Raw genomic sequence first — 17,687 nt, forward strand, 5'->3', positions numbered from 1 at the left:
GGGGCAGGTTCAAAAAGTTCCTGAAAACATTATCCTTTAATTCTGTTTCCATGAGTGTTTCAAACCCCCCATCCACCCCCACCCCCACACACTTGTCCTACATTTTGTTTACCCATTTACCTGTGGGTGGACAGGTTGGGCTAGTCCCACCCCTTGGTTCTTACAGAAATGCTCCAGTGAGCAGTGGTGGGCAGCAGGCGTTTGGGTGCTTCTTGTTTTCAAGGCTTCTGGGTACTTCGCAGTGGGGCTGCGAGCTTCTATGCTAGGGTTAGCTCAGTAAGGAACCCCTGAACTGTTTTCCACAGCGCCTGCGCCTTATTACATTTCCCAAAGCAATGAATGAGGGTTCCTACCGGACGTGTTCCTGCAGGATAAACTTAATAACTATTAACGCATGCGTTTGGAGAGATTACAGTGTACAGTATATTTTCTTGCAGAAGAGGCCATGGAGTCAGTGATGACTCATGGCGACAGGAGGTGTTCACAGGGTCCAAACTCAAGCCAAGTTGTACCGACTCGTGTAGGAACGAACGAGAAGATTGGGTTGTAGCGTAGGTCAAGTTCTTTAGAAGTCCCTTCTCCGGAGCTCTAGAAAACGGAGAGGCCAGGCAGCTCTTGGGAAGGACATACTCCATTGGCCCTCTGCTAGCATTACTCTTACTGAGTTCTTTAATTCCGTTTTATGAAGGCGGCCAAGCGAACTTGTCCTCTCCGGACAAACAGATGCTTAAATATAGTGGCCGGAAAACACTCAGTACAGCTGAGCCCGAAGCTAGAGAGAGCTTTCATGACACTCCCTGTTTCGGAGATGCTGAGCTCTCTGGGATGGCTGGCGAGCTCCTCCCGCTACATCAACATTCTTTGTCTTTCAGAAAGCCCAGGGGAGAGGGCAAAAAGTGCCGGAAGGTGTATGGCATGGAGAACCGAGACATGTGGTGCACCGCCTGCCGCTGGAAGAAGGCCTGCCAGAGGTTCACTGATTGACAGACGCCACCCACCCGGCCTGGGGGCCGCTGCGCACAGACCCAGCCGCCATGCCCTCTCCTTCCAAGGCAGGTTTTCAACAGCGCTTTTCCTCCCTTACAAAATGCGCTCCAAGCCCAGGAAATGCACCTCCACTGAACTTGGTGGAATTACAGCAAAAAAAAGACAAAAACCCTGAAGTCACCACTCTCATTCTTCTGATGGAGATACCAACCTAGACCCGCCGACAGCCAAGCTTTTTCTTGCTGTACATCTAGGTCTGAAAACTGTAAACTTCTGCAGCAATTGAACAAACAGAGCCTTGGTGTGTGTTTGTTTTTTCACCTACTGAGGAGGGGAGTTTTGATAAGCTTTCTGAATAATGCCGCTCCTGGCAATTTTTTGACATTAAAAAAAAAAAGACCAAAAAAAAAAAAACCACCTAAGCGAGACGGTACTCGGTAACATTTGTACAAAGGACGATGCCTACTTTGCTTGTGAATAGTTGCTGTCCTGTTTTCCATTTGAATTTCTGGAACCGTTCTCATCACGATGGGTTACAGGACCACGCAGCACCCTGGGTTTCCAGAACTACAGGCCCAAAACTGAACCATGGGAAGACTGTCAGCCTGGGGGCCCAGAATGGCATGGGTTCAAACGGAGCTGAGCGACGGGAATCACCAGCAGACTTCAGCCTCAAGCCGAGCTCAGAAAGGCAGCCGTCACGATTGAGAAACATCTCGGTGTGGTGTCCCCAAGAGGCAGCCCGGCAGACTGCCTGCCGCCGCTTAGTCAAGGGCTGGGTAAGCCTTGCTGCTTTCTTTCAGGGATGTGATGCAGACCGGAGCTCCGACCTGTTCGCCACCGCTTGTCAAGTGGTTGCCAGGTGAATAGTCAAAAGTCCACCACTGGCTGACTTCAGAAAGGGTCAAGAACTCCAAATGATTCCAGCAAGTTGCCACTAAACAGCAGAGCCCAGGCTCCATCCCTGTCCCCAGCTATGTGGAGAGTCACGTGAGGTCAACAAACCAGCTTCCCTTCGGAGTGCACTTTGTATAGGTTTTATGCTTTAGCGTGTCTGGGAGATGGGTCGATGGACCATAGAAACATATGGGTAAAGGGTTGATCCAACCTTTATTTTCTTATGAAATATGGGAACTATTTATTGTGAATTAGCTCAGATGGGATATTCACAGAACACCAAAAGAAAAATGCTTGCTGGTACAGGAGTCTCTCGATTTAGTTAAGGCCAGAGTTTGCATCAGGTCCCCTTTTCTAACCTTTGTAAGCTTAGCGTGGTTGGTTGGCTGGCTGGTTGGTTTGGTTGGTTGGTTTTAAGCAACAGTGAGGAGGAGATAGGACAGTATTAGGTGAGCCCTATAAATAAGCGCATTCTCTACTCTTCATTACCCTGCTAGAGAGATTCCTCCTGTACCTATGCAAAGCAGTAAGAGCACCTTATAGGACGCACTGTGTAGGAATTGGGGACATAGGATCAGACATAGGAATGTTAAATGAACTTGCACAGAGCAAAGTTTAATATATGTTTAAGATTGCACATACATTTTTTTAAGAGTGGAGAGAAATCATCTAATAACATATGTCCTTTTTTAAGATGAGGTTCTATAGTGTAACATCCACCGTTTGTACATTCATATCTGTTGGCAGTCTTTTTTTAAACTCTCACGACTTTTTACTGTTCCTTGATAAAGATCCTATTTTCTTTCTCCATTTATTTTTCTAAACCATTTATTTCTAGAGACCAGAAAAAGAGCTTCATCTTATTTCACATCATGATTACCAATCAGTGGCCACAGCACCAGCTCTACTACATGTTTTAGTATTTACAAGGTCAGCCACAAAAGGGCATTTTAAAATGCAGAAAGGAGGGACCCACCGGGTGCCTTCCTCTGCCCTTTCTCATCCGTTAGTGTCCTGTCATCTCATTGTAAACACCCGCTCCTGACCTGAGCTATGGGGTGATGGCCTAATGGCCACCTGCTTGAGCTAGTTCACCAGATACTTCCATGGTAGACAAGGTGTGAGCCTAGAGAAGAGGTTTACCTTCTTGGAATAAGTCACTTAACAAGATTTCAAAGTGATGAGGGCCAAATCCTTACCACCTTCACATAACTGTGCCACACAGGCGGGAGAGCTCTTTGGTGTGGGTCAGTCCTAGGAGCAAAGCTGCATGGATAGTTCTCCCAAGCTATATTTCCTAAATACTTTTGAGCTCAGTCCTAGATGATTCGAGTTCAGCCCTGCCCTGGTTTCTAGCACATGCACAGGTGTAAGCAAAAGCATAAAGCATTTTCTGTGATGTGTTCCCCTTAAAGCCTTTGTCATACATTCCCCCTTCTGCATCTCTGCCTGCACCAGCTCTCTCTTGCTAGCCAGGCAGGTACAGCCTAGGGCTCTATATATACGCTGCTTCCTGTTTCTCGCGTGCAGACAGAGGCTGACTTCCAGCACCCCCCTGCACCCATAGACATCCATGCACAATACCAAGGCTTGTAAGCACTAGGGGACCACCACGCCTGGCCTGGCTGACCTCTTCAAAGCAACCAGAAAGCTATGAATTGCAATACCCAGTTGCTGGTTGTAAAAACTAAATTTTAAAAAAATTAAGCAGCATTAGTTTGTTATATCTGGGAACAACATGAAGTGCCAAATTAAGTCAGATGTCTACTTTATGCCATCTCAGTGGACCAAGTTCTTTTTAGATCTTCAATGGGTGGGGTAGCAAGGGAGGTCTCCCTACAAGCTATGGTCTCTGAGGTCTGTTGGCACAGACGACGTGGTCCTGCAATGGATTTGGTTCTGGTCCCCAAAGGCTTCTCCATCAGGCGTGGGATAGCTTTCTGGTTATTTGTTTTGAGGGTTTGTATTTTTCTCTCCTTGGATAGCCTGTCCCATCAGAGAAGGTTCCTCCTCTCTCTCCAAAGAAGGCATTTTCTACCAGCAAGGCATTCTCCAGATACCTGCAACTTTTTCACAATGGACTGTTCAGCCGGCAGTGGTGGTAAGCACGAGTCCTTCCCAGAGAACACTGCGCCTACTTGAGTGGAGCCGGGCAAGAGTGGCAGCATGAAGAGAATATTCAGGGAGCAAAGCAGTCCAGAGGCCAGCGAGCTAGATGAGAGGCTCAAGGTGCCCGGCTTCTGCTCATCCCCTTGGTGCTGGCTAACCAGAGGCTCTGGGAACAGCTGCCTGAAACAAGAAGAGCGCCACCTACAGGAAGCAGCTGTGGCCAGGCCGCCCGTCTGCCCATGCAACACCTCTAGTGGACACAGGCTTCTCCACCTGTCCCCCATGGCTGCAGACCTTCCACCCTTGGATGGCAGCAACCACTGTCAGAAGCGGGGAGTGGGATCCTGACCAGGACCGGAAGTGCCCAGCTGTGAAGTGCCTGCCAGCAGCTCCGGGAGACGCCCAGGGTGCCCCCTTTATAAGCGAATTCCACGTCCCGTCGTGTCCACGTGGCCAATGACAACTTTCTATGGAGAATGGTGCATGTTGCAGTTCTTGGGCTTTCCCCATCGTTTTCAAAGAAGTCGTCCCATAGCTGATGCAAAAAAGACCTCTGTCGTTGACGTGGTCTCTGTCCAGGGTCAAGCTCGAGAGAACTTCAGTCCGCCCGCCCTCTAGGCCGTCCACTGTGGAAAGCTGCCCCCGGTTCTCAGTAGGTCGGTTCTGCTGAATCCACTGACCCCCAGCCCGTCCCAGCCCTCCTGCATCAGACTGTATTGCAAACTGAAAGCACAGCAGCACTCCCTCAAAGGCGACATGGATTGTAGATGGAGTAGAGAATGCCTTGAGAAAAGTAGCAAAATACTGGAAATGGTCATTTCCTCAGGGAAAAGAAAATCCAAGGGTTTGTGAAAAATGGGTCTGGAGGGTCCTAAAACAAAGATGAATTTGATCTTTAGTCTTTTCTAGTCAGCAATTTTCCTAAATGCACCCGATGTACTTTCGAGACAGATTTCCATGAAACGGACCACAGCCACTCCCCCGGGCCACGGGGGTACCCTGTGCACGGAGCCGATTCTCTGTAGCAATTGATCTGAGGTCCAAGGCGGAGATTTGAGCCACAGCCACAGCCCCTGGTGGGTCGTTCGTGGACTCCACGAAGGCTTTGTTCCCCATGTAGTTGTGAGAACAAAGGCTCGCCCACAACCTTCCTCAACCACACAGAGGGCCGTCTGGTAGCTGCAAGCAGAGCGCTGTGGGCAAAAGCTGTTACAATGGTGACCTGGGCTTCCATCGCCGGTCACAGAGCAAGCTCCCGTGGACTCTGGGGGACAGGTGCTTTGTTTTCTTCTTGCAATGCTGGGAGCTCGCAATGCTGGGAGCTCTCAGCCACGTGTGCCGTAGCACTGACCTGGTGGTGGCAGAGGAGCATGGGGCATGCCGCTGCGTGGAGACCACGGATTCACGAGTGCAGGCGAGGGTGCCAGCCAGAGGGGACACCTGGAAAGGGCCTCTCTGTAAGAAAGTAACACTAGCAGTGGCATACACTCCCCCTGCCCCCCAAGTTCCTCTCATCTGGGGACTTTACGGGAGAATCATGCATCTTTCAGCGTTGCAACTAGCCAAAAGCCTAAATCGGCGTGTGAGATCGACACTTTTCGTACCAATGGTGTCCCTAAGTAACGTGCACCAGCAGGGCATGAAAGGAGAAAATCTGTTGGCGACGGACCGGTTTGCTGCTTGTGACTCTGGCGGAGCCCCTGTCCAAGGCTATGTACACACCTGCTTGACAAGATGCATCTGTCACAGGACCCGCACTCAAAAATGGGGGTTTTACTTCTGGTCTTGCTCTGTAAATAGTTCCCTGTTTGGAAGACAATCGCATATGTTTGTGTGGTTTGTTTGTTTTTTTAACTCTTTTGTTGTGGGTCTGAGAATCCTACTGGTAATCTGTTGTTTTAAGATGTAATAATGATAAGTTAAGTCTTCGAGCAAAACAAGAGAGATGTTGCTTAGGCTCCCACAGTTTTAAGACACATGATGATTTTATAATAAGCATTAGTACTTCTCAAGTTAACAGAACTGGAAATATTTTACAAGATGCAGTGTTTTGTAATTACAAAGGACATGAACATTTGGGGGGGGGGTGACCTTGGTTTTTATACATTGTAGCTTATTTTTTAAAGTACTTTAACAGGCAGGAAGTGTTTATGTTCTAAACAACTCCTGTTTGCCAAACAAAGGGCTATGCCACTTTTAAACAAGGGTTTGACGCATGTCTTCAATGCACCTTCTGCACTAGGGTAGAGACACAGAGCCGCTGGAAAAGTTCTTACATGGAATCAGCCTGGCGCCGGCTATTCTTTCTGTCATGACCATTGTGTTTTCAAATGTCTGGGGTGGGGGGCGGGGGTGGTTGGAGGAGGAAGATATTTTAAGGAATCGTCCTATCTTAAACCTCAGAAAAATTAGCAGATAGGCTGAAGGACAAGAGAGAAGTCTCCTGGTAAACAAGTTCGCATCAAATGACAGCTTGTGGGACAATGGCTGCAGGCCAGAACCACGAACCTGCGTCTAGCGAGCAATTGTCAATCGGTAGAAGTTTCTAAAATATAATATGTAGGCCCCAAAGATGGAGTTTCTTAGGTAATCAGAAGTGTTTAAAAATCCTGTTGCCCTCAGCACCCCTTAAATGACCTTCCTTTCCTTGCCAGACCACGTGTGTGACTCGTCACTAGGCAGACACAAGCGCAGGAAGATACGCCAAGCTGTGATCCAAAAGGGGCTGTGTCCCCAACAGTTGAGAACCAGGGCAAGTTTCTTAACTGCACCAGATCAGTCTCAACTCTGCCAAACCCCACTTTCTAATACTGGACCTTTTTTTGTTTTTGTTTTGTTTTTTGCAAGCCCACCCAAGACAGTTGCTTTCTTCTGATGATTTTGGCAAGTTCAAAAATCAGCCTCATTCGTGCAGCTCGGCAGCAAATAAAAACCTCCTGGGGATGGCCGGCACCCAGCAGACCACTCTGGTTTCAGCTAGGCTTTCAGTCTGCACCCCAGGGCCAGCCGTGCACAGGGAGCTGGAGAAGCATGCCCCGCCTCGGCCCCCAGTCCTGGCGGTGAGGCAGCCCCCAGAGCTCTGCCCTCTGCATCCTTTCTGAGTCCCTCCCCACGAGCACTGACGTCAAGAAGTCTTTAAGCTTTATTGCTAAGTATTATTCACAGCTTCCTAAGGGTACACGTCAGAGAAGCCAGGCAGGTTCCATTCATGACTAATGCGGATCGGGTGCCAGAGGGGCTAGGAAAATGGTGGCGATGGCAGTGAACTAGAGAACAGGATGCCCTCTTTGAAAGGGGACCCACACTCAGCTCTAGACAATCGGGCAACCACAGAAACTCACGACCTGGGCTGCCCAGTCTCCTGACTGGAAATCTGGCATGACTGGGCAACTCACCCACACTCTCGGCCAGTACTGTGCAAACCAGAGGTGCCAGCTGCGGTCAGAGGCTGCCGGTTTCCCAACGCTGCCGGTTTCCACTGCTGCAGAAAGGGGTTCACAATCCACGGTGTTAGGTCCCACCTCCGCACCCCGCCCGCCCCACATGAATGCGCGTGCTGGCACCCCACAGTACCAGTACAAGAACAATCCGGTCATTTCTCCCCAGAAATGACCCTCCAGGGCGAGGTGACACTAGGCATGTGATACCCAAGACTGACGTGGTACAGGAACATGCACCGCCTCACCCGACAGGCCCCCGGCCATGCCCCCAGAGCCTCACATCACACATCTGAGCTTTCTCACCACAGACCACTGTGATGAGGGCATGGCAGAGTACCCTCGGGAGGTGGCAGCCAGGGAGCCCCCGCAGGTGGCAGCTAGCACCCGTTCCCTCCTTGTGGCGAAGCCCTTTGCCGTCCTCTCCACACCCCTTCCCACTCCTCTCTGCCTCTGAAGTTTGTGTTCATTGCCCCTCTGACCGGGCTAAAGCCCTGGCCCTAGAACTGGTGGGCACACGTCTGGTCATTTTGGAGAATGTGCTAGTCTCAAAAGACGGCCCCACCCATGCCAAAAAACCAACGTGTCAGGGGGCCAATGTAAAGTCGCCTCACGATAGACTCGTTTGAAACTCTGTCTTCCAGCAGAGTCGATCACGTTCCCAGCAATACAGAACACTGCATCCCTCTTGGAGACGTTTCCATCCGCACGTCGTAAGACCCAAGTGTAGAACAGGGGTCGGCAACGGCCCAAAGCCACCTGCGGCGCCTTGGGTTTGTATGCGTGGCTCTGAAGGGTGCTGGCCATTGTTTAAAGGATGATGGTGATGTTATTTGCGTGTAGAAATAATACTCGCAGCTCTCAAATCACGTTTCAGTTGCGAGGGGCAGGACTGGCTCTTTGTCTAATGTTTGCGAACCCCGGGAGAGCATATACAGAGGCACTTTACTCCCCTCCAAGGCCAAGCGGGAGTGGTCTTCGATCTGTGAGCCGCCTCACACCTGCCTGCGAGGAGGAAAGGGCTGGTTCGAAGGCGGGCGGAGACCGCACGTTTCCTGGATGATCTCCTCACCTGCAAGACCTGCCCTGGCGATTCAGCCCCGTGGGCTCTCAAGGAGGCCATGTGGAATGGGCCTTTCAGCCAGAAAGGAAGAGCCCACTCTGCGCCCTCGTCAAATGCCAACTCAGCCATCCCAAATGCAGTCCTTCACTGTAGCTAACAGGCCCGATTCCCCAACTCCAGTCCACAACTTGGCAAATTACAGGATTTCGATGAGCTAGGGGGATATTCTAAGTATAAATGTTGGCTCCCTGGGGAAGAGCTACGTCTCTGCTAGCGTTCCACATTTGTTAGTTATGGTTATAGTGATGTCAGAACCTTTTAAACCAGCTCAAAGTTACAATTAATAATGTCAAGTCCAAGAGTACTGTAAGATCAGAAACTGGAACGGTCTGGTGATGTGGGGAAGTCATATTTCAATATGAATACAGTTTAGACAGCATGGGAACGGCCTGTGAATTTGCCATTGTCAGTGGCTGAAAGGCAGTTCAATACACACAGGGATGGCATCTCACCTTCTCCCATGCGTTTCCCGTGCTTTGAGGCTGGAGCAGAGCCTCTTGCCAAGAGTTTAGTTATGGAGCTAGCAGCGGCCTCCTTCTACCACCCTCATTAACTGGATTTTTGATCATGCTACTTTTCTGCTGTTTTGGAAGGATTAAGGTGCTGGAAGGTGGGGGGGGGCGGGTCAGGGGGTCCATGAGGAAGGCCTTCTGCGCACGCCTGCCAGAAAAGCAGCCCAGTTTATAAGGCTTACTTAGCACCAGCACCACAACAATGGTAAAATTTCAAAGACTCTTTCGTAAGCATTGGGCTGGGATCCGAAAGGTCCCGAGCTTGAAAGGTCCTTTCTCTTCAGGAGAAAGCTGGACTTTCTACTCCCAGAAAGAGGCTTGGAAACTCACAGGGGCAGTTCTACCATGTCCTATAGGGCCCCGTATGCGTTGGCCCGGACCGATGGCAACAAGTTTGGTTTGGGTTTAGGAAGCTGTTTAGGTAAGAAATAGAAAGCTACGGTTCTGGACTCCGGTTAGTAGAGGCTTCGGAAGAAGGTAGAAGGTGAATAAGCTGCAGTGGGGCGGGGATTTGGTGTTCTTTCAGATTGGGCACTGGCCACTTATCAATTTACCACCAGCTTCCAAAGAGACGATCTCCCTTATTTAGATCATGAAAATGCTAAAAAAAAAAAAAAAAAGGAATCCTTGCTGATATATTCTTACTAGGGACAGAGTAAAATACAGCCATTCCAGGAAAAGGCAAGACAGCTTTTTTTGCTTGTTTTGTAGCTATGGAAATTGAGCTTAAAGAAAATGAAAAAACCCATTCTGGAAACTAGTCTTATTTCACCCAGCCACCCTCGCATTCACCCATGTACTTGCTAGAAAGAAGTTCCGACGGCCCTCATTGCCCTCCTCTGCCCAAGCCAGCTAGCTCAGCAGGCCGTGTGCTAGCCTGAGCAGAGTCGCTGCTTCTGTGACACTGGGTGCTCGCTAAAGTCTCAAAGGGGCTAAATGTCACCAAGACGGGCACCTCAGATTCTGCCATGTGCCTCCCCACCTGCCTCGGGGGTTGGGAAGAGGGGAGCTTTCCATCTGTCTGAATGGTTTTAGATGATATTCAGAGCAGCTCCATCAGCGTTCGGCCTGTCACACTCTTCACAAAAGGTTTGTTCAGTCTCACTGATAAGGAATGACAACCACAGCCCTGATCCTTTCAGGCGCACTCAAAGCCCACCCCAACCCTGGGGTCTCCCCACCACCAGTCCTATCTAGGGGGGGAGCTAACTGCATAATCAAAAGCAACAACCATTATGTCGGGATAAACGTTCTGAGGAGACGCCCCCCCAGGCAAGGAAGAGAGCTTCAGGTTTAATTACTTCAGACCCTGACCTCTAGCCACAAAAAGGGGGTGGAGACTGAACTCGCCTTTCTTCTCTGGAAGGAAGTGGCTCCGGCCAGGATGTAATCACTTTCATATTTGTGGAAGGGGAAACTGGGAACGCATGGCTCCCTCTCTCCTGGGGAGTCCCTGGGTCCACACTGCCAGCTGGCAGGTTGGGAGGGGGGGTGGGGGTGTTTGAGGTCACACTTGGAGGTATCTCCGAAGATCTGCTTCAAAAAGAAAGTACCTGTTTCAGAAAGAGTAGCCACAGAAAACAGTAAGGAGCCGAGTTCTACTCTGGACACATAGGTCACCCTGAATCAGCAACTGTACAGAGTTGAAAGATAAAACCCAAGGCAGAGAACTCCAAGGGAGCCCCCCCCCCCTTTCTGGGTTCAGGCGCAGGAGGCAGCGACAGGAAAGGTAGCAGGCAGATGTGGGCCTGTGGGGTCCAGAGTTTGAATTCACCCTTCCAGGGTTGGCCCTGTGTCCCAAAGTGGGGTGATGGCGCCCCCTAGGGGGCACTGGAATGAAGCAAATACCTACTCTTCATCCTGGATTTCAGGCTAGACAGCCCCAATATCTTTCATTGGGGTGGGGGCACTAAGTTGTTTTGTTTTTCCTGAGAAGGGGGCTGTAGGCCAAGCAAGTCTGGGACCCTACAGTCTGCAGTGTGGCGTGCGTGATAAACTCCCTCACTTAAAAGGACGCATCCCTTTGCGGATGACAAGCCCTTCCCTTTGTAAACCTTGCTCCTATGTGCTGCCTATTGAGAACCAGTAGCTGTGAGTTGACCAACACCTGTGATGAAATAGCAAGGCTCCTGGTGCCCTGCAGGCCCTTGGGAGAGCCTCCTGGATTCCTGGTGGAAAGCTTTAGATTTAGACCTTTCGGGAAGAATTAAATACACCCAAAATATACTTGTTCAGTGATTTTTAACTACTGAAAACAGCCTGGGTATAAAATAACCCAGGAATGTGGATCTTACATGTTGAAAAAAAATGCCATTAATTAATATTTTCCTATAACATGCTCTAAAATTCCTATTTTTGTATACTAATGGTTAGGCGAACGTCTGCCGTTTAAACACATTCTCTGGAGTAACCAGATCCTAGTATAGTTTCCAAAGTATTTCGTATATCAAAATCCTATATACTTAGAAGAACTCAGGATAAAAAGAAATTGCTAGGTCCCAAAGGGTTTATGACTATCAACTGCTGAGTGGCTAATACGGTCATTTCTTTCAAACGAGGGGCCTGGGGAGGGCGAGAGCAGGAGCTCACAAACCTCTGTTGCCCTTGGCCCATGATAAGGCTTAAAGGAAACTGCTTGAAATAAAAATAAAGCCATCTTTCAAATGGTTTCTACACCAAATCTAAAATATTAAAATGAAATTACAAAAGTGCTTAAATGGGGTATCCAACAAAAAACGCTGCCAGTAGAAAGCACTGCTTTTCTGTGCCTACGAGGAGTCCTGGTGGCACAGTGGTTACGTGCTCAGCCGTGCTAACAAAAAGGCTGGTGGTTCGAACCCACCAGCTTCCCCACAGGAGAAACACAGCAGTCTGCTTCCATGAAGACGACACTCTGGCCACCCTGGGGGGCCGTTTCACCCTGTCTTGCTCCGAGTCAGAACTGACGAGAGAGGAGAGCGTTTTAAATACGCAAAGGGAAAAGGCAGACTCGAGGGAACGCCGCAGTCCTTTCTGGGTAACGATAGCGTCAGAATGGCAGGTGGAATCACATAATTGGGCAACTGGCAACGCTATTCCATTTTCAAGAGGTCTCTTAAAAATATAAGCCTGCCTCCAGTTGGGGGTGAGTGCTTGCTCACAAAAGTAGTTAACATTAGTGAATGAATGTATACAGTTGCCAACTATGCATTTTCAAAGGGTAACATGTATTTTGTATTGAATCCAAGTACGTTTCCCCCACCCCACCTCCCTTTGGAGACTTCGCACAACTACAAATGATTCAAAATAAACTTGAATGCATGTCCTAATGGGGATGTAGGACTGCAATTTATACTCTTCTGACTGGCATTTCTAAAGCCAGTGTGTTGAGACAGGACTCTAGAAACTGCAGGCTTTAAACAAATCCAGCCATTAAGGTGAATACATGAGACATAGTCCTATTTTCCTTCTTAAGCAAAAACGGGAATGTTAGCTATTATCTATACAAAACATGCCCAGGTCTTTAGAAGTCGTGTTCTAGTTACACTGGATTAACAAGCAAACAAAACTAGGTAAAGTTCATGGGTACTGGATACATATAATGTTGAGTGTGTTTAATCGTCAATCCAAGAAGGAAAGGGGAGGAAAGTCGTTAGTGTTGGCGCTGCATTGTTTTGAAGACCAAGTAGAGAAGCGTTGTCCAGTAAATTAAATCATTGAGGCGGCGGTGGTTAGGGTTCTTTCCCCCAAAATCTGACAGAGGTAAAGCTATGGCTTAGATCTGAAAACACACACACACAAATACAAATTTCTTGAGCATTCTTGTTGATTTTGTATGTTCAACAAGCCTTTTCACCCCAAAACTTTGACTTTGCTCCTTAATGCTTTACTAGGTTTACTCAGCATGAAACAACAAAAAATCTTCCTTTCATCTTGACGATGTGGGAATGGAGGAGTCCATTTCTCCATCATTCCCGTTTCATCCTGTCCGGTCAGAAAGTTCCTCAGCTGTCTGTATGGATACGCCGGGAAAATGCGCTTCTAAGCCTGCTTCCTGTGTTGATGCTGGAGGGGCTTGCTACCTGTTGAGAAGGTATTGAAGAGGATGTGTCCTTTTATATGATTTTTAGCCAAACTCGGATGTTCTGATACCCCATGTCTGAATTCCTCTCTGACTGTAAATACGGCCTGTGAAGGTTCTGGTGAACAATCCTTTCACATGACTGTTCACGAGCCTCGCTCCTGGCCAACTTTTGGCACGCTGTACATAGATTTGTTGAATGTTTAAATGATGTTTTTCTAAATGCTGTTCCCTAAAGCGATTTTTGAATGTTTTGTTTTGTTTGCTTACTGTTGTTTTGGACTTTGTGTGTTGGTTTAAAAAAAAAGAAAAAGTTTCCTCACTATTTAACACCAGGAAACAAAAGTTAAAATAAACTGGTGCTAATTGAAACAGAAGCAAAATTCCAAACGGAAGATTTCCCAGCTCCAGTGCACACACCAGTTGAGCTGCACTTTCCCCAGGAGACCGCTGGCACCTGACCCAAATGGGCTTCAGACAGACCCCCGAACGTTTACCATCCCCGGGGCCGATGTCTGGGTCAGAGAAAGACACGGCGCTGTCCCCGGAGTTCGGGGATTGGTTCATTGGTACCTTGGAAGCATTTCTGTAGAAGTAAAGGCTTAGAATAAGAATCACGTTAGTAATAGTCTTCTGGTCTTTGGACTTTCATGTTCTGTGATGCTTAGCTGTAACAATGACCATGGTGTTGCCAGTCTAGTCTGACATGATTGTTGACCTGTGCTTGCTGCGTGTGTGGTTCAACATCGGGTGGCACTGGCATGGACTGAGCCAGAACCCTGGACTGTCAGTAAGACTATTCTAACTCCTACCGTATCCACACACATGACTTTAAATGCACTTGTAACTGGTTAAGTACCACGAAGTAAGTCTAACTTCCACTTAATAAAAGTGTTTGTGTATCTGCTTCTATTTGGGAGATGTTTATTTTCCATGAAGGGGAGCTAACCCTCCTGGAAGTCCCTACGTGGTGCCAGCAGTTAATGCGCTAGTGCTGCTAACCAGACGGTATGCGTTCACCCAGAGCTGTCTCTGAAGACAGGCTGGCCTCCAGAGAGACTTCTGGAAAGAAAATTAGCCACTAGACAGCTTGTGGTGCTTCATTCTGCTCTGACACACCTGGTGGCCCTGAGTCAGCTCAACGTTGAGTCACTGGTGTACTAGTTAACATCCTTACAAGACGGTCATTAGGGTCCCAGTTGAAGCTTCTACGTATAGTTGTGAACTTTATCAAAAACCAAAGGGCTATCTTTCCCATGTCAAGTATGCCCCATCAAGGCCGATGTTTCGACAACGCAAGAAAGGGCACACGTCTCTTCTAGCATTCAGATTTGCACATGACCACTTACATCCAACTCCTTGATAGGGACGGCTCAGATAGATCAGACGGGCCTAGTGGCATAGCAGTTACATGTGGGGCTGCTAACTGAAAGGTCAGCAGCTCCTTGGGAGAAACATGGCTTTCTACTCCCATCATTAGTTACAGACTTGGAAACTCACAGGGGCAGTCGGGTCTACCCTGTCCTGTAGGGTTGCTGTGAGTCAACCCTGAGGTGAGGTGTGATATCTGCTCACTCTTCCGCTGGCCCTGTTGTCCCAAGCATTTGGATGCCACCCAGAACACAGAGGAGGATCAATGTCCAACCCAGAGGATCAATATCCAACCCAGAGGCAAAGACCCTCTTCACGCAGGTCAAGTCTGCCCTCGGGAGCCTTTGCTGTTCACCTCCCAAAGCCAAGTGCACACAGCATACTTTGCAGTCCAACAGACTTGGGTACACAGCTGAGCTTTGCTTCTTACAGGAAAGGTAACTGGACAAGTGATTTCTAGATAAGCTTCACTTACATAATGACAATAACAATAGAAGAAAGGAAAACTGATGATCCCTACCTGGGCAATATTTCTAAGTCCCTTTAACTGTAGGTGGCTCATGGCCTGCTGCCAGGTTCAGAGAAGTGCCTACCTCAGGGGGCTACTGTGGCAATTGCCCGAAATGGCAGGTCACAGTTTGCAGAGAAGCATACCACAAATGGTAATCAACATATTCAGCCATCCAGAACCCTCTTCTCCAGCCCAAGTGACTTCAAGTACCAGACTCGTCAGTTTCTTAAGAAGATATTTTCTGAAGTAAACATACCCTGCCTTATCAAATATCAAATCCACAACATCTGTGTGTGTGTGTGTGTCCTGGTCATCGATATTGATCTCAATTTGTAGAAGGAGCCAAGTCAAGACTTTACAACGCAGCCGAGATACGAGCTGCAGGGTTACTCCTCAAGTGAGACATGTGATGCTTTCTTCCTTCAAACCCAGCCCAGCCCGGAGCTCCTAGCCATTGACGCTCTGGGAACTCCTTTTGTTCAGCACAGGGGACATTGAGCCCTTTGACCTTTCCTGAGATGCAAATGGGCAGGAGGTAGAATTCACCTCATGGAATTTCTACTATGGACTCTATTTCAGATAACTATCTCATTCATTTATTGCAACTCGACACATTTTATCAGTCAGCAGACTCGCTCCTGAAGGCATATAACAGGTCCATGGCCACAAAGTCCAAGTAGATGTGGACATTCTCTACCCAATGAACATTCTGTGCTTTCCAGGGCTAATATGGATTGGAGCCCCGGGGAGGCACAAAGTGTTTACATGACCAGATGGTAACTAAAAGGTTGGAGGTTCAAGTCCATCGAGAGGTGCCTTCAAAGAAAGGTTTGGTGATCTCCTTCCAAAGCATGAGGCATCCAAACCCTACTGAGCACAGTTCCACTCGGGCACACACAGGGCTCCAGTGAGTCAGAGTCTGCTCTATAACGTGCAGTACACAGCAGCCTTCTGAGCTTCCCTAACGGTTGTGCAATCGTTCAACGCTCAGCTGTTAACCAAAAGGTGGGCACTTCAAACCCACCAGTGACTCCATGGAAGAAAAGGCCTGGCAAGCTGATTCTGTAAAAATTATAGCCTAGGACACCCATGGGCTCTACCCTGTCACAGAGGGTTCCATGAGTCTCAATCGTTTCAACGGCACCTAAACCACAGGAGCGGGTGCGTGCTGCTCCCACCACACCGCTGCTCTCCGCATCTCCACCCTGCCCTCCCACCTCTTTCTCATTAGTCATTGCATCGGCTCAGTCTCCAATTTCTCCCCACAAGCCAAAGCCATTGCAGAGATAGGCCGGCCCTGCAATCACGGCGGGTCCTTCCCCGTAGCATGTCTGCAGGCCGCACACCGAGAACTGCACTGCCTGTCACCCTGCAGTTCTCGCCCTTCACAGGCTTCAGGACGCCTGAAGGCTGGTTTCCACACAATGGACTGGTAATGCCCACATTTTTGCCACCAAAGAGGGACAGGCATAAAGTCTTCAAAGATGGTGTGTTAAACTTCCATACAACCAAAGTCAATGGCGCAAAGACAGTGTCCTACGTCTTACACGGGTGACAAATGGGGTGTTAAAAGCTCCCGAGCACTGGGGGGGGAGGGGGGGCGGGCGGAAATGGGAACCTAATACCGATGAGGACCCGAATGAAGAAAGTGTTCTAAACCTGAGTGTGGTGGTGACGTACAACTCCCGTGATGCGACGGAACTGCTGAAATGTATGGTGTGTGAACTACATGCCAATAAGCTCTTTGGGAAAGAAAAACAACTCCTGAGCAACCCGCTAAGGCAGCCATGGGTCCCTCCCTGCACAAAGGAGAGCAGAGTGATGAGAGCGGAAAGGCACAAATGAATAAATAATAAAAAAGAAACTGAAAGATCTAGGGGCACAATTAGACCTTCACGTCAACATCAGTGTCCACAACCTCGACACCCGAAGAACTAGATGGTGCCGCACGGCCACCACCGCTGCCTTGAAAAGGCTCCTCTTCGAAGGCCCGGCACAGAGTGAGGAAACTGCAGCAGCACTCAAAACCATGGACGAGACCAGGTGAGTAAAATAGGTGGGACCCTATCTTTCCAGTCTGGAACCGACTGAGCCCTGCGCTAGAATCAATGACCAGTAAAGATCAAAAGGGCAGCAGTTACCCAAGGACAACGCTCCGAAGGTGAGGCACGGAGGAGGAGAGCACACAGGAGACACGGGGGTGGGATCCGTGATGGCCCATTGAGCGAATTCCAGTAGATTCGTGTGAATTATCTAATGTAAAACCGATGCTCTGTGCTGTAAACCTTTACCAGATCCACAACAGAAAGCAAAGACTTCCGTCCACAAGCACCCCTACCCTAGCCCCTCCCTTCAAGGTCTCGGAGCATTCTCCCAGGCTGAGAGCCTCTGTGGGAGGGGGTGCAGCTCTCAGGAGTGGGGAGCGAGCTGGGGGACAATAGTGACAGCATGAAAACAGGGTCTTGTCCTGGAAAACGATATGCCTATTAGATTTTCTAAAATCACACTTTTGCCCAATGTTCAAGATTGTTAAAAGGAAGTTGCTGAATATTCAGAAGCACTAAATTATTTTCACGCAAAATCAATTTTATGACCTTAATTTTTTAAAAATTCATTTTATTGGGGGCTCATGCAACTCTTATCACAACCCATACATACATCAATTGTATAAAGCACATTT

General features: G+C 48.7%; 1 protein-coding gene across 1 annotated transcript in view; it reads left to right on the forward strand.

Moving 5' to 3' along the window:
• Positions 1 to 5,812, forward strand: part of ZNF704 (zinc finger protein 704) — a 209,980-nt gene extending 204,168 nt beyond the window's left edge. The window contains exon 9 of the mRNA XM_004697500.2: positions 873 to 5,812. Within this exon, the coding sequence (XP_004697557.1) occupies positions 873 to 984 (112 nt within the window). The 3' untranslated portion in view covers positions 985 to 5,812. The remainder of the gene's footprint in view (positions 1 to 872) is intronic.
• The last annotated feature ends 11,875 nt before the right edge of the window (positions 5,813 to 17,687 follow it).

This window comes from Echinops telfairi, unplaced genomic scaffold, assembly GCF_000313985.2.
Source record: "Echinops telfairi isolate 266 unplaced genomic scaffold, ASM31398v2 ScPeMD7_1;HRSCAF=3_0, whole genome shotgun sequence".
Classification (NCBI taxonomy): domain Eukaryota; kingdom Metazoa; phylum Chordata; class Mammalia; order Afrosoricida; family Tenrecidae; genus Echinops; species Echinops telfairi.